The sequence below is a fragment of the Macaca nemestrina genome, chromosome 1, assembly GCF_043159975.1.
Source record: "Macaca nemestrina isolate mMacNem1 chromosome 1, mMacNem.hap1, whole genome shotgun sequence".
Lineage (NCBI taxonomy): Eukaryota > Metazoa > Chordata > Mammalia > Primates > Cercopithecidae > Macaca > Macaca nemestrina.
In genome coordinates, this window is record NC_092125.1 from 40,305,962 (window position 1) to 40,327,012 (window position 21,051).

The 21,051-nt window shown below is 40.6% G+C and overlaps 1 protein-coding gene across 8 annotated transcripts in view; it reads left to right on the top strand.

The window, feature by feature from the left end:
• The window catches only part of LOC105484552 (regulator of G protein signaling like 1), a 108,826-nt gene that overhangs the window by 81,021 nt on the left and 6,754 nt on the right, over nt 1–21,051 (top strand). For 4 of the 8 annotated variants that reach the window (XM_071076659.1, XM_024793684.2, XM_011746274.2 and 1 more), the window contains 7 exons: nt 2,854–3,028; nt 10,984–11,122; nt 11,367–11,491; nt 13,766–13,875; nt 15,851–15,937; nt 17,024–17,090; nt 18,424–18,623. In XM_071076659.1, coding sequence (XP_070932760.1) covers nt 2,854–3,028; nt 10,984–11,122; nt 11,367–11,491; nt 13,766–13,875; nt 15,851–15,937; nt 17,024–17,090; nt 18,424–18,460 — 740 coding nt within the window. In that variant the 3' untranslated portion in view covers nt 18,461–18,623. Of the gene's footprint in view, nt 1–2,853; nt 3,029–10,983; nt 11,123–11,366; nt 11,492–13,765; nt 13,876–15,850; nt 15,938–17,023; nt 17,091–18,423; nt 18,626–21,051 lie in introns of those variants that run through there. The other 4 variants (XR_011611714.1, XR_011611704.1, XR_011611709.1 and 1 more) reach the window with 2 other exon arrangements.

The following is a 21,051-nucleotide window of genomic DNA, read 5'->3' on the forward strand; positions in this document are numbered from 1 at the left end:
CTCATTGTGTATATGCAGATATTTCAAAACTCCAAAATCTGAAACACTTCTGGTCCCAAGTATTTCAGATAAAGGATAAGAACCTTAAAATAGGTTTCCAGACATTGTAAATTTTATCTTTTTAGGTGTTAGATATTTTTGTCTTCCTATAAAATATGCCTGAACTTTGTTCAGGGATGCAGTTAAGTTACTCGAAAATAGTTTTATTCTTTTGGATCTTCCTTTAATCATTGGTTAAGTGAATCCAGAGCCATGTTATTTGTATGGCTATTCTCCACTACTGAGGTAAAACCTTCCTGAGTATTCTACTAGATTCCTCATAAATTATGAGTTTTTCTAGTCTCTCGGTGGAAACAGGCACTATTTCTGCTTCTGTGTGAGCACCAAGGACCGTTCTTTAATGCTTGCAGATCCCCCTACGCTCAAGCTTTGGGTAATTTCCTCATATCTTGAGCTGGTCAGCACTCTGCTGAGTACTTGAGGGAACCTCCACAGATTTCCAGGTTCTCCCTCTCCTCTTTGAACTCTATCTTGTAAACTCTAGCCATATTGGTCTCACTGGACTCTCAGGTCCCTCTCCTCAATTCAGAGTTCACCGAACTTGATCTGGGTTTTCCCTCCCTGACTGTGGAATGGATCCTATCTCAAGGTGGTAACGTGGGGCAGAAGTAGGATTCACTCATTTTTCCCAAATCTTAGTGATCACTGTCCTTAATTCTCTGATAGTGTCTTAAAAACTGTTTCAATATATTTCATCTGATTTTTAAAAATCGTTTCTGGAGGGAAGATAAATCCAGTCCTTGGCACTCTATCTTGGACAAAAGTGGATGTTCTGATAAAAAAGTTTCAGTAGGCTGGGAGTAGTGGCTCAAGCCTGTAATCCTAGTACTTTGGAGGGCAAGGTGGGTGTATCACCAGAGGTCAGGAGTTCGAGACCAGCCTGACCAATATGGTGACACCCCGTCTCTACTAACAATACAAAAATTAACCAGGCATGGTGGCACATGCCTGTAATCCCAGCTACTCAGGAGGCTGAGACAGGAGAATTGCTTGAACCCTGGAAGCGGAGCTTGCAGTGAGCTGAGATCGCACCACTGCACTCCAGCCTGGACAACGGAGCGAGACTCCCTCAAAAAAAAAAAATTCAGCAGATTAATAATAGTAGCCAAGTTAGAATGATCATCCTGACTGTAATGTAGGGAATATACTACACAAAAGCAAAATTAAGTGTAGGAAGCACAGTCAGGGCTGGAACTAGGGTAAGGCAAGGGAGGCATCTAACACACAAAAATTAAGGAGGCACTGACCGTCAGGCTCATGCAGATGCCAACCCTGCACTTGTAACACGTTGATCGTGAATGCTTCCTTAGACTGTGTCCTAGGCACCTACCTCGCCTTAGCAGGTCAGGGCCCTAGTCCTGACCCCGAGAACACTAAAGCGGCTTTTGGAACAAGTGAAAAATGATGATGCTTTAAACAAATGTCACTGCAAGAAAGACCAATAGTGGATACACTTGAAATATATGTAAAAGTAGAATCAACAATATTTGGTGACTAATTGGATGTGGAAAGAGGAAGAAGTCAAATACGATTCCCAGGTAATAGTGAGTTGGAGCTGCTCATACTGGCTGGTAAGAGCCAGCTGTTAAATATCCTGAAATTTTGTGAGCTACTGAACAAACGTCAGTAGCTAAAAATCTATTACAGTGAGAATATTTACTACCTAAATTAGCGAATAATACAAATTAGGTCTCCCCCTCTACTACCAGAGCCAGTTCACAAGCATCCGATGGCTTCCAGGTTTATTGGGTGAATTTATCACCCTCTTTTCCTAGAATCCCTAACCATCATATCAATTTCCACTGTTATCTAGACTTTTTTTTTCCCTTCAAACTCAAGTCTAAGAGAGAAAGATTGAAAGATAGTAGGTGAGGGATCTTATGTCTTATTCAGTATAGTAACCCTAGGGTCTAGCACAATGTCTGAAACATAACAAGTGCTAGATATTTATGGATTCTTGTAGTTACCCTCCCATTCTATATACAATACTGCACCAAAAGGAATCCCACCTGCGCCATAGGGAGCACCACACCGACTTCAATAAATCCTGAACAGCACTCCAGAATAAAGGATTTGCAGGCAGAATGGTAAATTCTAGAGCCAGATTAGATATTTGTCTGAAACCCAGCCAGATAATTAACCAGGGTCTATCTGTCAGATCCAGCCCAAACCTGTTCTTTTCTCAGACCTGAATCCCTATGAAGAGATGTCTTTGGATATAATTTAGTCAAGAAACTTTCTAAAGGAAGCATTTTATTTTTCTGACACACAATCCAAATCTTCTAGTGGCTCTTGTGCTCTCCTGTACTCGTTACTCTCTTTTGTACTCTAGCTTTCTACCCTCGGTTTCCTTAATAAACTTCTTTACTCCTGATATTTTGACTTTTTCTTTGTGCTGCTTTCCTCATTTGCTCCTAAATTACTTCCTGATAAAACTTGAGTAAGCACCATCAGTGCTACACACTCCATTTGGAAGGTCACATCTGCATGTTTCATTTTCACAGTCTCTGCAGAAACCTTAGGGATTAGCATAACTGTGGTGTGATTCTATTTCTATGAGATAAGCACCTTCAGTGCTCAGTTGACATATGTTTTATGTGTGTTGTCGTACTATCTGAGTAGTTGGATTTTTCAAGTCCAAGTAAAAGGTTGAGCCCAATGGCAGAAAGTGACTATTTCAGTAGGCCAAAAGGGTAGATTCACAGTCTCCTTTCTTCTTTTTGTTATGCCCAGGTTGAGGGTAAGAGTGACTTGATCAAACAAGATTGTAATTCCTTCTTCTTTCTCTCTCAGATTTCACCACATCACACAACACATCGGGACGTTCAGCTCCACCCTCCACAAATGTCCGGAGTGCAGACCAAGAGAATGGAGACGCAACCCTTGTAAAGCGTCGTGTATTTGGCCACAGGATTATCACTGTCAACTTTGTGATCAATGATCTATATTTCTTTTCTGAAATGGAAAAGTAAGTTTCCCACCTCTCTTTCGTCTGCCCTGAAAATGACTTTTCATCCTTAGGACTACCCAGCAGAAACTGGCTTGATCTGTTAGAGACACAGTGATTTCAGCCCTGCCCAGTAAGAATCTCTCCTTCTGAAAATCTTACTGTATGCCGTCACTCAGTTGATTTCCATCTTTCTATTCTTTGGGTCCTAAAAGCTCTTCAGTATTCCAGAAATTCCACTGTCAAAATGCAGTTGCTTAGTCCCAGAAAAGGGAAGCATGTTTTTCTCCATTATTTATAAATGTGGAAAAGTCCTATTATGTAACACCATGGGACCAATATTCTTTAGTTAAAGCCAGGAATTATGATAATACAAATTGTGTGTGTGTGTCTGTGTGACATTAAACAGATATTTTTAAGTTAAGACATACTAGTGTACATTAATTCACCTGTCAAATTTTTTATGTAAAACCAAAGTCAATCCACAATGGAAGGTCTGTAAATTTTTCTTGTATAGACTATACCCCGAAAGCTGTCTACTAATTTTTTTTAATTGATACATAATAGATTTACATATTTTGGAGGTGTATGTGATATTTTGATACATTCATATAATGTGTAAAGATCAAATCAGGGTACTTGAGATATCCATCATCTTCTTCATTTTTTTTTATGCTAGACAGATTCAAATTATTCTCTTCTAGATATTTTGAAATGTACGAGAGATGATTACTAACTATAGTCACCCTACTGATCCATGGAACACTAGGTCTTACTTCCTCTATCTAACTGTGTATTTGTACCCCTTGATCAAACTGACTTCCTTCATCCCCCCACCCCCTACCCTTCCCAGCTTCTGGTAACGACCTGAGATCCACTTTTTTAGCTCCCACATATGAGTGAAAACATGTGATATTTGTCCTTCTGTGTTTGACTTATTTCACTTAACATAATCACCTACAGCTCCACGTGTGTTGCTGCAAATGACAGGATTTTGTTCTTTTCTGTGGCTTAATACTATTTTATTGTGTATCTGTATACACCACATTTTCTTTAACCATTCATCCACTGATGGGCACTTAGGTTGACTCCATATTCTGGCTATTGCGAATAGTGCTACAATAAACACGGGAGTGCAAATATCTCTTCAACATACTCATTTCCTTTACTTTGGATATATACCCAGTATTAGGATTGCTGGATCACATGGTAGTTCTATGTTTAGCTTTTTGAGGAAGCTCTATACTGTTTTCCACAGTGGCTATACTAATTTACATTGCCACCAACCAGGTACAAGGTTTCCCCTTTTTACATACGCTCACCAGCATCTGTTATTCCCCATCTTGTTGATAATAGCCACTTTAACTAGGGTAAGATGATATCTCGTTGTGGTTTTGACTTGCATTTCTCTCATGATTTGTGATCTTAGCAGTTTTTCATATACCTTTTGGGTATATGAAAGACAAAAGAAGACAAGAATGTCTTCTTTTGAGAAATGTCTATTCAGATCTTTTGCACATTTAAAAAATCAGATTATTTGGGTTTTTTGTTATTGAGATGTTTGAGCTCCTTATATATTCTGGTTATTAATCTCTTGTCAGATGGATAGTTTGCAAATATTTTCTCCCATTCTGTGGGTTATCTCTTTACTTTGTTGATTGCTTCCTTTGCTGTACAGAAGCTTTTTAGCTTGATGTGATCCATTTGTGTATTTTTGCTTTGGCTCCCTATGCTTCTTACACAAAAACCTTTGCCCAAACCAATGTCCTGCCGTGTTTCCCCAATGTTTTCTTCCAGTAGTTTCACAGTTTTAGATTTAAGCCTTTAATACATTTTTATTTGATTTTTGTATGTGGTGAGAGATAGGTGTCTGGTTTCATTTTGCTGCATATGGACATTCAGTTTTCCTATCACCATTTATTGAAGAGATGGTCCTTTCTCCCATTGTACATTCTTGGCACCTGTGTCAAAAGTGCGTTGGCTGCAAAGGCATGGATTTATATCTGAATTGTCTATTCTGTTTCACGGGTCTATGTGTCTGTTTTTAATGCCAGCACCATGCTGATTTAGTAACTATAGCTTTGTAGTATATTTTGAAGTCAGCTAGAGTGATGCCTCCAGCTTTGTTCTTTTTGTTCAGGATTGCTGTGACTATTCGGGGTCTTTTGTGGTTCCATGTAAATTTTAGGATTGTTTTTTCTATTTCTGTGAAGAATGCCATTAATATTTTGATAGGGATTGCACTGAATGTATAAATTTCTTTGGGTAGTGTAGACATTTTAATAATATTATGTTTTCCAACCCATGAGCATGGAATATACTTCAATTGTGTGTGTGTGTGTGTGTATGTGTGTGTGCCTTCTTCAATTTTTCCATCAGTGTTTTCTTGTATGTATTTTTCAGTTCTTTGTTTAAGTTAATTCCTAGGTATTTTACGCTTTTTGTAGCTGTTGTCAATGAGATGGCTTTCTTGATTTCTTTTTCAGATTGTTCATTGTTGTTGTATATAAATGCTTCTGATTTTCATATGTTGATTTTGTATTCTGCAACTTTACTGAATGTATGAGTTGTAACAGGCTGTTGGTGAAGTCTTTAGGTTTTTCTAAAGATAAGATTATGTCAACTGTGAACAAGGCTAATTTGACTTCTTCCTTTCCAGTTTGGATGCCCTTTATTTCTTTCTGTTGCCTAATTGTTCTGACTAGAACTTCCACCACTATATTGAATAAGAGTAGTGAGAGTGGGCATCCTTGACTTGTTCCAGATCTTAGAGTAAAAACTTTCAATTTTTCCCCATTCAGTATGATGTTAGCTGTGAGTTTATCAAATATTTGCATTTATTATTTTGAGGTATATTTCTTATATACCCAATTCATTGAGGGTTTTTATCATAAAGAGATGTTGAATTTTATTGAATGCTTCATCATCTATTGGAATGATCATATGGCTCTTATTCTTGATTCTGTTAATGTGATAGATCACGTTTATTGATTTGCATATGTTGAATCATCCTTGTATCCCTGGGATTAATCCCAATAGATGATGGTGAATGATCTTTTTAATGTGTTGTTGAATCTGGTTTCTAGTATTTTGTTGAGGCTTTTTGCATCTGTGTTCATCAGTGATATTGGCCTATAGTTTTCTTTTTCTCTGCTGCATCCTTCTCTGGTTTTGGTATCGGGTCAATGTTGGCTTTGTAGAATGGGTTTTTAATATTCTCCCCTTTTGCATTTTTTAAGAGTTTGAGTAGAATTAATATTAGTTTTTATTTAAATTTTTGGTAGAATTAATGCCATCAGGTCCTGGCATCTTCTTTGATGGGAAACTTATTATGGCTTCAGTCTTATTACTCATTATCTGTTCATTTGAGTTTTCTGTGCCCTCGTGATTCAACCTGGTAGTTTTTCTGTATCCAAGAATTTATTTATTCATTTCTTCTAGGCTTTCCAATTTGTTGGTGTATAGTTGTACATAATAATCTCTAATGACTATGTCTCTTTTTTGTTTCTGATTTTATTTATTTGGGTCTTCTCTTTGCCTTTATCAGTCTAGCTAAAGGCTTAATGATTTTGTTTATATTTTTAAAAAACCAACTTTTTGTTTCATTAATCTTCTGTATTTTTTAGTCTTAATTTCATTTATTTCTGCTCTGATATTTATTATTAATATTTTATTCTTTCTACTAATTTGTGTTTGGTTTGTTCTTGTTTTTTAGTTTCTTGAGGGCATCATTAGGTTGTTTATTTGAAGTCTTTCTACTTTTTTAGATGTAAGTATTTATTTTCTAAACTTTCCTCTTAGTACTGCTTTTGTTGTGTCCATAGATTTTGGAATGTTGTATTTCCATCTTCATTTGTTTCAAGGAATTTTTTAATTTTCTCCTTTATTTCTTCATTGACCCATTGGTCATTCAGGAGCATGTTGTTTAATTTCCATGTACTGTAGGAAACAGTTTCCAAGGTTCTGCTTGGTATTGATTTCTAGTTGTTTTCCATCATGGTCAGACAGAATGCTTGATTTTATTTCTACTTTTGGAAATTTGTTGAGACTTGTTTTGTGGTATATTTTGAAGAATGTTCCATGTGCTGATGAAAAGATTGTATATTCTGTAGCAGTTGGGTGAAATGTTCTGTAAATGTCAGTTAGACCTATTTGGTGTGGTGTGTAGTTTAACTGCAATTTTTTGTTGTTGATTTTTCTGTCTGGATAATCTGTCCATTACTAAGAGTGGGGTATCGAAATCTCCTACTATTATTGTATTGCAAGCTTTCTCTCCCTTTAGATCTTTTAATGTTTGCTTTATATACTTGGGTGCTCTCATCTTGAATGCATCGATATTAATAATTGTTATATCTTCTTACTGAATTGACCCCTTTATCATTATATAATAACTATGTCTCTTTTTAGAGTCTTCAACTTGTAGCTTATTTTATCTGATGTAGCTAAAGGTATCCCAGCTCTTTTTTTGGTTTCTACTCACATAGAATATCTTTTTTCATCCCTTCACTTTTAGTCTATGTGTGTTTTTATAGGTGAAGTGAGTTTCTTGTAGGTAGCGTGTAGTTGGGTCTTGTTTCTTTATCCATCCAGCCACTGTATGTCTTTTAATTAGAGAATTGAGTCTATTTATAGTCAACATTCTTGTTAATAAGTAAGAACTTACTACTGCCATTTTGTTGCTTGTTTTCCAGTTGTTCTTGAACTCCTCTCTTCCTTTCTTACTGTCTTCCTTTGTGATTAAGTAATTTTCTGTGGTACTATATTTTAATTCATTGCTTTTTATTTTTAGTGTAACTATTATAGGTTTCGGCATTGTGGTTACTATGACGATTACCAAAAATATTTTGTGGATATAACAAATTATTTTAATAAGATGACAGCTTATCTTACATCACAAAGAAAAGAAGAGAAACAACAACAACAAAAAACTAAAATGAACCTCTACACTTTAACTCCATCCTCTCAACATTTGGATATTTTGTCTCAATTTGCATATTTTTTTATTGCTTGTCTCTTATCAGATTGCTTCAGCTATTGTTCCTTCTGATAAATTTGTCTTTTAGGCTTCATACTAGAGTTATGAGTGAATTGCACACCACAATTACTATATTAGAATATTCTGGGTTGGTCTGTGCACTCACTTCTACCAATGAGTTTTATACCTTCAAATGCTTCCTTCTTGCATGTTAGTGTCATTTTCTTTCAGTATAAAGAACTCTCTTTAGCATTTCTTATAAGATATGTCTATTGGTCATTAATTTTCTCAGTTTTTGTTTGTCTAGGAAAGGCTATCTCTCCTTCATAGTTGAAGGATAGCTTTACTGGATACAGTACTCTTGGATGGTGGTTTTTGTTTTATTTTTTTTGTTTTTTTAGCACTTTGAAAATGTTTTCTCATTTTCTCCTGGCCTTTATGGTTTCCATTGAGAAGTCTGTTGCCTGATGAATTGGAGCTTCTTTGTATGTTATTTTCTTCTTTTTATGCTTTTAAGATTATCTCTTTTTCCTCGACCTTTAAGAGTTGATTACTATAATACTTGGGGTAGTCTTATTTGAGTCAAATTTATTTAATGTTCTCTGACCTCCCTGTACCTGAACATGTATGTCTATGTCAAGTTTCAGAATGTTTTCTGTTGTTGTTTTGAATAAGTTTTCTTTTCCTTGCTCTTGCTCAACTCCCTCTTGAACACCAATGATTTTTAGATTTGCTCTTTTGAAGTAATTTTGTATATCTTATAGGTGTCTTCATTACTTTTCATTCTTTTTACTTTTTTCTCCTCTGTCTCATTATATTTGAGTTCTGAGATATTGCTGGTAATAATCTCAGTACTATTTGTTTGTTTTGAGTTTCCATATGAGAGAATGAAGCCAACTTGCTTCCATGCTAACATTTTGGAACCTAGAGTGTCTGTCTACTGATTTGAATTTTTATTTCTTTAAAGTGGAAGAGAATTTAAAGATTACTGTGAAGCAATTCAATCCTTCTGGATTTTTATACCTTTTTCTTATGTTTTAAACTGCCTGGCCCCACCTAACTCAACAGTCTTTTGTTTTTGTTTTTATGAGACGGAGTCTCACTCTGTCACCAGGCTGGAGTGTGGCACCATCTTGGCTCACTTCAACCTCCGCCTCCCGTGTTCAAGCGATTCTCCTGCCTCAGCCTCCCAAGTAGTTGGGACTACAGGCGCATGCCACCACGCCCAGCTAATTTTTGTATTTTTAGTAGAGACGGGGTTTCACCACGTTGGCCAGGATGGTCTCGATCTCCTGGGTCTGATCGCCCACCTCATCCTCTCAAAGTCCTGAAATTACAGGTGTGAGCCACTGCACCCAGCCAACAGCACTTTTTTAAAAAGCTACTTGCCTTCATTAGAATTTCCAAAACATTCTAATTTGTTTTCATAGAAATAATAACTTTTCTTTCATGTTCATATTTTATCAGTTTTCACAAGTTACTAATTATAGAAATTATAGTTACTAATTATCTTTACAATAGGGAAAGATACTTGGGAAGAAACACAACTCCTGGTACACATTCACTTCTACTAGTTTGAGAAAGGTGAGAGTGTACTAAAGATGTCCCTCTAATCTATGCAGTCAGCATATCATGGGCATCAGTCAGTGTGTTTTTCAAAAATGTAGACACCTGGTAACTCATACATCAGTTAGAAGAGTTTGGTTAAGAGATCTTCTACTGCACTCCAGTGATGGATTTAGCTCATTTCCACAAATGCTTGTTGATTGCTCACTCTTTACTGAACACTGGGTTTGACACCGGATATACAAAAAACAACTAAGACGTGCTCTCTACTTCTAAGATCCCACAAACTAACGAGGATGGCAGAAAAGACACAAACAAAAGTTAGGAAGTGTCTCAGGATGATAGGTGCTATGGGAGAATCAGGCGCAGGAAGAGTATTTAGACAACTGTGAGTCCTCAGGTATGGTTTCTCGGGAGACCCAAAATTCTTGGGTAATCTAAGCTAAGGAAGACTAGGGGTTAGTCAGATAATAAAGGATGTAGGGGGAGGCAATGGAGGAGCAGAGGGAGATACTAGTCAGAGTGCATAGCCTCACCTGCTGCTGCTCCCATTCCCACCACATTGCCTCTTCTTCCTCGCTTGACCTTTACAAACTATTCTCTGTATAACAACCAGCGTAGCCTATTAAAAACACAAACCAGACTAGATCATTCTCCTGCCTAAAATGTTCTACTGGTGGCCGGGCGCGGTGGCTCACGCCTGTAATCCCAGCACTTTGAGAGGCCGAGGTGGGCAGATCACGAGGTCAGGAGATCGAGACTATCCTGGGTAAAAAGGTGAAACCCTGTCTCTACTAAAAAATACAAAAAATTAGCCGGGTGTGGTGGCGGGCGCCTGTAGTCCCAGCTACTCGCAAGGCTGAGGCAGGAGAATGGCGTGAACCCGGAAGGCGGAGCTTGCAGTGAGCCAAGATCGCGCCACTGCACTCCAGCCTGGACGACAGAGTGAGACTCTATCTCAAAAAAACAACAAAAAAGAAAATCTTCTACTGGCTTTCCATTACCACTGGAATTAAGTCCAAACCTCCTTTCATTGCCTTTAAGTGCTCTACAGGAGTGGGACCTGCCTGCATCTCAGGGCTTGCCTCAGGCCAGCACAGGAGAGGGAAGAGCAAGATAGTCCTTAGGCCTTTAAGTCATTAGAGGTGCCAATGCTGCAGGGCCAGAATGGGTGAAGAAGGGAAGGTGGGATGAACAAGGGGATTTGTGGTGAAGGAATTCAATGCACTTGAAGGGGCACTTGACGTGTTATCTGACCTGTGGTAAGTGCTCAGTATTTGCCAATGGATGAATTATGACTGAATGAATAAAGTCACAACCTGGCCTAGAGCTGGCCTTGCCTTTTTTGGGCCAGAAATGAGTCTAGGCTGGGGGCCTTGTTAGTCACTGTTTTCATCTTCTCCTCCTCATTTCCTACTTCACATTTCTTTTTTAGATTTAATAATCTGGTAAGTTCAGCCCACATGCTGCAGGTCAACCGGGCATACAATGAGAATGATGTGATCCTAATGCGGTCCAAAATGAACATTATCCAAAAACTCTTCCTGAATTCTGACATCCCTCCAAAGCTGAGGGTAAGAAAGACTCCCACTCCACTCTGGCCTTTCACCAAGAAGCATTTCCCCCACAAGGACAATTAGAAAGCTAATTATCAGGCACCTTGTAAGTCCTGGCCAACTAAATATACTTTACCCAGCAACTCCATGAAAACCATCTGCCTTTTGGAGAGGGGGTGGTCATGGGGTTCTGGGGGCCAGGAGAGGTTTTCTGCCTTCCCTTGGAGCTTCCGTCAGTGACAGGCTCCCACTCTGCGGGTAGGTGAATGTCTCTGAGTCCCAGAAGGATGCCATCCTTGTTGCCATCACAGAGGGCTACCTAGATCGGAGCGTCTTCCATGGGGCTATCATGTCTGTCTTCCCCGTCATTATGTACTTCTGGAAAAGGTAAGTATTTCTCCTTATTCAGTGACTGCCAGGTCAGGAAAACACACTTAGTTTGGAGAGAGTTTTCTGTCTTCCTCTAGCACTCTGTTTCATTTTTCCAGTATCTAGGGGGAACTGAGATGGTGTTTTCTTATCCTATTCACCTCACTCCATCCCTCACACAGAACACCAATCACTGAATCCACAGATGGAAGGCAGAGTAAGACTGAGAACCAAAATGCCTGGTTTCCCACCCCTCCTCTTTCTATGCTTGCTTGGAGCAAGAATGTGAGATTTTCATAGGCCTGGGTTTCTCACAAGAAGGTAAGACTGAACCACAGCCACTTGGGGAGAAATTCTGTTGAGGCTAACACAACTGCTTGTGCTTAAGGAGCTGCATGAAGAAAGTAAGCCAGAAGTGTTTTGCTCTGCTGTGCTCAAATCCCCACAATTACCACTGAGGGGGACACAGTTGCTAGATACTCCAATTATCAAGAGGAGCTAGACATTCAAATGTGTATTTCATCTCTTCCAAGGTTAAAGTGGCAAATATGGCAACTAACAAAACTAAAACATGGTGAAGAACCTGTGAAGGCCAAAAATCAAAAATGAAGCAAGCAAAATATATGCAGATATTTTGTGGCCAAATGCAATCTGTGGTGCACTGGTTTCTAACCTGTCCTGTGGAGATTTAGCCTGAGCCCTCCCAGCTGGTTATTTATTCCTGTGGTCTGCCAGAGTTTCAGCTCATATCTTCCACATGGTGAATGGCAGTGCCTTGGGTGGTAGTGACCAGAGGACACCTGACTGAAATGTTCCCAGACAAAGATAATCAGGACACTTAGATTATAAAGTGACTTTGACTCTTAGAATTTCCCATCTTCCACCAAAAAAAAAAAGTTATTTTATTAAAACAGAAGTGTGAAATTGCTTACCAATCTCTAACCTTTATTTTAAAATCCCTAAGACAATAAATTATTTAATACAGAACTGAGAGAAGTACAAAAATCTAAGTTCAAGACAAGCAATTTAACCTTTTGATCATCAAATGTTGTCTAGAACTTAATTCTAGTTCTCCTAGTAAGGACTAAATAGATATTCACCCAGAGACTTTTGGAGGGATTGGGAACCTCTGAGAAATACATGCTTCACTTGAATGAGCCAGTGTTCAGCTGTCTCCTATGTGCTTAGAAAAATGAGACATGCTTTAGGGAGGCTTTGGATTCCTGTTCCTCCTGCAGTTTCTTTACTTACTTTCCTACATACTTATAAAGAAATTTATATTATGCAAATTGTGTTTACATATATTATCTTAAATGAACCTCTCCACAACCCTATGCAGTGGGTGGGGAGGAGTATTACTATCCCTGCTTTACAGATGAGACTGAGGTTCAGAGTGGTTGAGGGACTTGCCTAGAATCACTTGGTAAGTGGTAAAACCAGCATTAGAAACCAGGTCTCTTGGTCTCTCATCACCATAAGTAATGCATGTGTGGCATATTGGGAGGTCCATTAGGGGAAGGAGACCCAGTTCAGCAAGTGAAATGGGAAAAGTCTACTGGGATAGAACAGACTGTCCCTCAGAGAGAGGGGAGGAGGGCAGCAGGCAAAACCACCAGAGCCAAAGCGCCAGAGAAAATAAATTCAGTCTTAGCCAAGATTGACCTCCAAGGGGTCCAGTCCAAGGACTGGCTGAAGGTAGGGATAACAAGGGGCTTGGAACCAGGAAGGAAGAGATGGTGGTGAGTATTGCACAGGCTTCTAGAGAACATAAAAGTCATAAAGAGTATATAAATCTGAGTTCACATGAGAAACCAGGTCTATTCTAGGGAAGGGCCTGCTGGGAATAGAGTGAGGTGGTCAAGGCTCTCAGTAAGGGTCAGGGTGGAAACTAGGATTAGGACCTGAGCAAAAGCCCTTCGGACACTCTGGCCATACCAGGTGGGGTCAGATAGGGATGACAGAGTCTGATGCTGGGGTGCACCTCAGGGGTGAACCTCACCCCAGGCCTCAGGATAGCAGGCCCTTTACAGGCTCCATTCACTGATGGTTCCAGAAAGAAGTCCCAACAAACTGCCCATGTCAGGCCCCCACTGGAGCCAGGTCTGGACAAAGAGGAGGCCTCAGAACAAAGGCCACTGGCAGGTAGTACTCCAAGGCCAGGATGCTCTCCTCTTCTCTGTTGGACACCCATATTCTCTGAGGACTGGCCTGGTCCCATTTCCCCTGTGCTCGGTGCTCCAGCCCCCTCCACTGGGGGTTCCCTCCTGTGACCAGAAGCCTTTCTTCCCACAGGTTTTGTTTCTGGAAGGCGACCCGCTCTTACTTACAGTACAGGGGGAAGAAGTTCAAGGACAGAAAAAGCCCTCCTAAATCTACGGAGAAGTATCCTTTCTCGAGTGGAGGTAAGCTCCACCATGACTCACAGCCCCATTCTCTAGCAACCAAGACTTGCGAAGAGAAAGCAAGGACCCAAGGGGCCAAATTCAAGGCTTCCTCCAGGGTGTTTGCTGGAGCCGGGACAGCTCATTTACTTGGACCTCAGGGAGACAGAGGACTCAGGGTAAAGCATGAATTATCTGTCACTAGCAGTGCTAGCAGAGGGTACCTCTCCCCAGCAATAACTCCGGGACACCTCTGTGCATGCCGGTCACAGTCTATGTTGAGGGTACATGGAGAGGATGATCTGCTTTTCTGCTGCTTAAGAAGCCCCCTGCTCTATCTCCATTAAACCTTCCCATTTAGAAAGCATTTATTTTATAGCATTAAGCGACAACATTAAAACCTGCATATATAGTTTTAATGTGATAAATATGTTTTTATGTACATATAATTTTTATGAAAGCTGACATATATATATAAAAGCAGATATATGAAAGCATACACATATTTACTTATGTATGAATTCACAAAAAATAAATATGCATATATATATATATATATACACATATACACGCACACACAGCCATGCACCACATGTTTCAGTCAATAATAAACCACATATACAATGGTAATCTCATAAAATTATAACACTGTACTTCTACTGCACTTTTGCTATGTTTAGATATGTTTAGATGCACAAATACCATGGGGTCACAATTGCAACAGCATTCAGTACAGTAGCTTGCTCTATAGGTTTGTAGCCTAGCAGCAATAGGCTATTCCATAAAGCCTGAGTGTGTAGTGGGCTCTGCCATTTGGTTTGTGTAAGGACATTCTATGATATTCACACAACCACAAAATCACCTAATGACACATTTCTCAGAATGTATCTCTGTCATACAGCTGTGATTGGTACTTGAGCACAAGGGAATTTTAACAAGGAAGAGGATAGTGAACAGGTCAGTGGCTGGTGAGGACAAGGCTGAATGTCTTTCAGGGGAAAGTTCTGAAAACCAAAGAAATCAGGTCTGTGAATCTGGGAACAGCATCAGAGAGTCATCATGTACAAGTTGCGAGACCTTGAGCATGGTGCTCCCCTCTCTCAGCCTCACATCCTTGATCTCATGTCTCAGTCCATTTTGTGTTACTAAAACAAAATACCTCATATTGGGTAATTTATAAAGAAAGAAATGTATTTGGTTCATGATTCAGGGGACTGGGAAGTCTAAGAGCATGACACTAACATCTGGCAAAGGACTTTATGCTGCATCACCCCATGGTGGAAGGCAGAAGGGCAAGAGAGTATGAGAGAGAACAAGAGACGGCTGAACTCACCTTTATAACAAACCCACTCCCATGATAATGGCAATAATCCATTCATGACAGCAGACCCCTCGTGGCTTCATCATCTTTTTTTTTTTTTTTTTTTTTTTTTTTTTTTTTTTTTTTTTTTTTTCCGAGACAGAGTTTCGCTCTTATTGCCCAGGCTGGAAATGGAGTGCAATGGCGTGATCTTGGCTCACAACAATCTCCACCTCCTGGGTTCAAGCCATTCTCCTGCCTCAGCCTCTCACATAGCTGGAACTGCAGGCACACACCACCATGCTCAGCTAATTTTGTATTTTTAGTAGAGATGGGGTTTCGCCACATTGGTCAAGCTGCTCTCAAACTCCTGACCTCAGGTGATCCACTCGCCTCGTCCTCCCAAAGTGCTGGGATTACAGGCATGAGCCACTGTGCCCGGCCAGCCTCATCACCTTTTGAAGGTCTTGTCTCTTAATACCATCTCTGTGGCAATTAAACTTCAACATGAGTTTTGGAGGTGACATTCAAACCATAGCATTTCACATACAAAGGTTTAGATTTAGATAATGTTTTATCATTAACATTTTGTAATCTAAGGTGTGTTAAACAAGAGCTTTATTACTTACTTAGAAAGATTTATTTCAGTAAGAGTTGTTGCAAGTGTTTTTAATGCTTGTTTTTGTCCTTCCCCAGGAGACAATGCCATCTTAAGGTTCACCTTGCTCAGAGGTATTGAGTGGTTGCAGCCTCAACGGGAAGCAATAAGTTCAGTTCAAAATTGTGAGTTGGAATTGGATCCCCACTGGCAGCAAAAGTTTGCTACTCAATCAGAGGGTGACTTTAAAAACAGCTTGACCAATCCCCTTATTGACCATAAAGAGACTGAGACCCCCAAAATGTGAAGTAACTTGCTGAAGATCACATAGTTTGTGAGTGTCAGAGAGGAGGTGAAAATTGTGTCTCCTGACCTCCTTCCATGGCTCTGTGGGCAACTCTCATCTAAATAATTCTATCTTCTTGGTTTTCATAACCCCAGGAAGGCAGGTACCTTAAGCTTCTCTGTATCTCTGCTGACTCCTCATTTCCAGGCATGGTGTATGATCTTTATTAAGAGACTATCACAATGTCCTAGTTGTCACTTCTCCCTCACACTGAGACTAACTGCTGGTTTGAACACACCATCTCATACCTCCTGCTTCCTGGAGGCTCCTGCTATGCATCTCTTCCCTGTCACAAACCCTTCAGTTCTAATCTCACATACTGAGGCCATATTATATCCTTTTTCTTCCCCATCTTCAGTCTTAAGGAGACAACCCCACTCCCACACACTAACCCTGCCTTTGTTTCCACATGGTCTCTCCTAACAAACCTTCCCTTTCTATCCCAACTGCCAGCTTCTATTAGGGGAAGAAGTTGGAAATACTGCTTTTCTGCATCTCACAGGCATGAAATGCCAGCGCACCTGACCTGCCCATTTGTACATGTTTCCTCATTGCTTCAGGGGGGAGGCCACTATGGAACACTGCCTGTGATCCATAGGCTCCAAACAGTCCTAAAGTCTTGTGATTCTAGTGTTCATCCACCCTAATCTCCTATTTTACTTCCCTGGGTCTATGTGATTGACATCATGGCCTTCGTGTCCAGCCGAAAGGTCTCCTGGGACACACACACACACACAAATTGCAGTGTAGAAACCAGGTCTCCTGAATATCCCTGGAACAGGCCTGCTTTACCTTCACTTTCCAACCCCTGCCCTGGAGGTGTCCATGGAAGCCCTCCCGGCATGGTCCTCCAGGCTGGAGACCTTTCAGTGACTGGGTCTGTGTCATGAGTTCTGATGCAGTTTTTCTCTGTATTTCTCTTTAGCTTCATCAAGCAACCTTACTCAGCCAAGACTCGTGGTATCTGCCATACAGCTGCATCCTGTCCAGGGGTAGGCATGAGCTGGGAATCCTCTTCTTCAGTTCAGAGCTGCTATGTCCAAGCATGCAATGGGAGATGGTATAAACTTTCCAGAGACTAGCCTCATACCCTGCCTCTCCTCAGCATGCAGAACCTAGAAACTGAACTTGCTGCCTCTGGCGGGAAGTTAAGGAGGTGTTTCTCTGTGGGGGTCTTTTCTCACCTCCAATAGGACAAGCACTTTTAAGAAGTTGGAGTCTCTGACCCACTTTTCAATAGAATACTACTGCTGTGGAAGTGTCCCAGATGATCTTTGATTTGTATTTTTAATTTTTGTCGATTTAAGGAGTACAAGTGCAGTTTTGCTACATGGATATATCGGGAAGTAGTGAAGTCTGGGGTTTTAGTGTAGTCAGCATCCAAATAGTATACATTGTACCCATTAGGTAATTTCTCATCCCTTACCCACCTCCCACTCTTGCACCCTTCCAAGTCTCCAGTGTCTATTATTTTGCTGTCTATGTCCAGGTGTACGTATTATTTAGCTCTCACTTATAACTGAGAACATGCAATATTTGACTTTCCTTTTCTGAGTTATTTCACTTAAGATAATGGTCTCCAGTTCCATCTATGTTGCTGCAAAAGACATGATTTTATCTTTTTATAACTGATTAGTATTATATTGTGTATATGTATCCTACATTCTCTTTATTCAGATGATCTTTTATTGCCAGCTTTCCAAATAGTCCAGGCTGCTCAGGGCAGGGTGCATAAGGTGGGAAAGAAAGAAGATCTGTTCTTCTGCTTGGCAGGATATTGGCAATAAGAACAGAAGGGACTTGAGTCTGTTAAAATCTGCTTCAGCTTAACTCACTTCTGCACAAGCTTCCAAGTGAAACTGATGCTAAATTAGGGCTCTGAGAGAATCCCCAGGGGTCATGAAAACCATAGCTGATGAGTGCCAAAGAGTTATTTGAGGGCCAAAGTGGTAGACAGCAGCCTCTGAATGACAGGCCTGGTGTCCTTGCCAGCCATGTCACTTATCAGGCCTGTTTCCAGACTTGCCCTTCCAACAGGGACTTGGAGCTGCCCAGGCATTATTTGCCAGTGCCAGTGCCAGTGCCCAGAAGACAAACCAGATACTTTGAAGCTCTTTACACTGGAAAAGCAATGCATGGCTTCAGAGTTTATAAGACCTTGGGGAAGGTGAGATTAAGAATGTGAGAAGCCCTATTCTGAAGCCTGAAGGTTTCAGTTTTGGCTCTTGCCATTCCTAAAGGAAATGACAGCGACAAACCAACAGAGAACACAACTTCAATTACTGCATCATAATTGTGATAACTGGTTGTTCTCTCTCCCTTCAGACAAAAATTATCCTACACCAAAAAAGAGAAGAAGTAATCAAACCAGATCCCCAGCAGAGGCAAATCATCTCTCAGAGGCCTCCTAACACTGACAGAACCTTTTCTGCTCAAAAATGAAAGGCCCCGGTGCCATCTTCCCCAGAAATGATCAAGAAGGGCAATGGGGTGACAGCCCAGATATGGCAGGACCAGACTGCAATGGGTAAGACTTGGGCAGAGCATGAGAGGAAGCACTTCTTTCCACAGTGAGCTGGGTCGGGAGACCTGGGCTCTAGGTCTTGCTCCACAGCTTCGCGGCTGTGTGCAAACCCTGGCTCAGGTTGTTAAAGAATCCCATGAAATGGATGTAGAGATCACTGAAGGCAATCAGGAGCAAGGTGCTATAATTATCAGCAGGGACAGATGGTGTCTTTTAATGGTAGGATCTCTCATTTAGACAGTGACTCACACCCATTGTCTCAGTAAGTCCTCACAACAACCCTGTGGGCAACCATGTCAGAAATCATTTATTTTTAAACAGTTAAAGAATCTGACTCACAGAGAAGGTAAGTGACTTTCCCAAGATTACTGGGCAGTAAATGGCAGCATCTGGACTAGAACACACCATTTCTGATTTTTTGTCCTGTTTTTGTTCTATGCCAACCATTTACGCAACTTTTCATGCACAAAAAGAATAGTTCTTTCTGAGAGTTCTGTTCATTTGCCAACTAGTAGATTAAAAACCTTTAAGGTTTTTGACCTAAATCCCTAAACTGTTGTCATAATTTTAAATGAATAGGCCTATTTTCTCTCCTTTGAGAAAAAAAATCAGAAGTAAAATGAGTCAGAATTTCCTAAACAAGCCCTCCACCTGAGGTCACTGCGGTGAGGTTGGCTTGTCATCTCTGTGGGTTACAGAACAGGAAAGGGCTGGAAAGCTTTTTGGAGAATCCTTTCAAATTTCCAGCCAAAACTTCCTGCTGTGCCGATGTTTTTTATTTCCCAGACTTTTCACAAGGGTGAAAAAGGCGCTGTTGGAGCAGAGCTCGTGAATGCCTGAGACTCTGAGGTCACCTGGTGGGGCTGTGATTGCAGGAGATCCAGGCAGACTGTAGGCAGATGTGACTCTAGAGGAGGCTGAAGAAAGGTCAGGTGTGGAGAGCCCCCTGGGCCCCTGGGAGAAGGCCTAGCAAGACAGGAAGGCCTGGACAAAAGGATATGAGACTTCCCTTCCCTATCAGGGCTAGAGCTTTAGAACAGGACTGCAATTAATAGAAGGAAGAGTGGGCATGAAACAGAATCCCACTTCCTAAAAATCAGGCAAAAAACTAAAGCAAGAACCCAGGTAAGGAACAAAGAAGAGCTCAGTTAGTGAAATTGAGGTAACAGGGAAGCGCTTCATCAAAAAGGAGCAAGTCACAAGCCCCATGCATGAGACTAGAGGGGATGTTAGGCCAGCAACAAGGTGACTGACGAGGATCTAGCAAAATACTAACTCATGGTCACATACTGAAATACACTCACATTGGAGTGGGACATGGCTGAACCTGCATCTTGGCAATAGATGGGCCCCACTTAAGGAAAATAAAGGTACTTTTCCTGATCCATTTGAACTTAGATCTTTGCCCCATCTTCCTATTTCTTAATTATCTTTGTCTCCACATTCACCATGGGTACACTCATGTGTAGGTATACAAACACACAAACATGTTATTTAAAAGGATTCACGGTACTTAATAGGTCATCCCTGAGTTGGAAAAAAAAAAAATCTTCTCCTTCATTAAGTCTTGGTGATTGCTTCTTTCAGTTTTTTGCATGCTCCCTTCAAAGATCCCAGATCTAACATGTTCTAATGCCAGTTAGGCTAGTGTCACTAAGTCAGTCACCTGTAGAATACAGGCAGGGTGTATAAATGAATAAAGCAGTCCATGAGAGATAGGAGGAAGTGGTAGAGACTGCGGTGAACTGGAGAATGTGTCCCAAAGGGGTCAGAGACAGTCCGCTCAAGTCAGCCAACCTAGTATTGCCAGAGCTTCTACTTAGGAAAAAAAAGAAGGAAGGAAGGAAGGAAGGAAGGAAGGAAGGAAGGAAGGAAGGAAGGAAGGAAGGAAAAAAGTGAGAAATTAAAAATGTCTGTAACATTACAGTTAAAACAAAACTTAGCTAGGGACAAGACTGACCCACAGCCCAACAAATTGCAATATTTGCTTTAATTTTTTTCTTTGCCCTTGAAATTAGATTTGGGTCTTGGGTCTAGTTTGAACAAAAAATATGAGAGGGGAGGAAAAGGAGTCCCAATAACAGATCCAGGGGCCACTGCCATCTAAGGAAAAGGCCAAGAAAGAGGGACCAGGTAAGGAACCTGGCCCACTTCAGTTTCTGTGTTAGTTTCCTTTTGCTACCATAACAAGTTACCAGAAACTTACTGGCTTAAAACACACAAATTATTATCATACAAGTCTGTAGGTCAGAAGTCTGACCTGAGACTCAAGCTAACATCAAGGTGTCTGGAAGACTGTGTTCCCCTCTGGAGGCTGTTGGGAGGATCTGTTTCTTGCTTCATTCAGGTTGTTGGCAGAATTCAGTCTTTGTAGGTGTAGGACCGAGGTCTTGCTTCCTTCCTGACTGTCAGCTGAGAGCTGTTCTCAG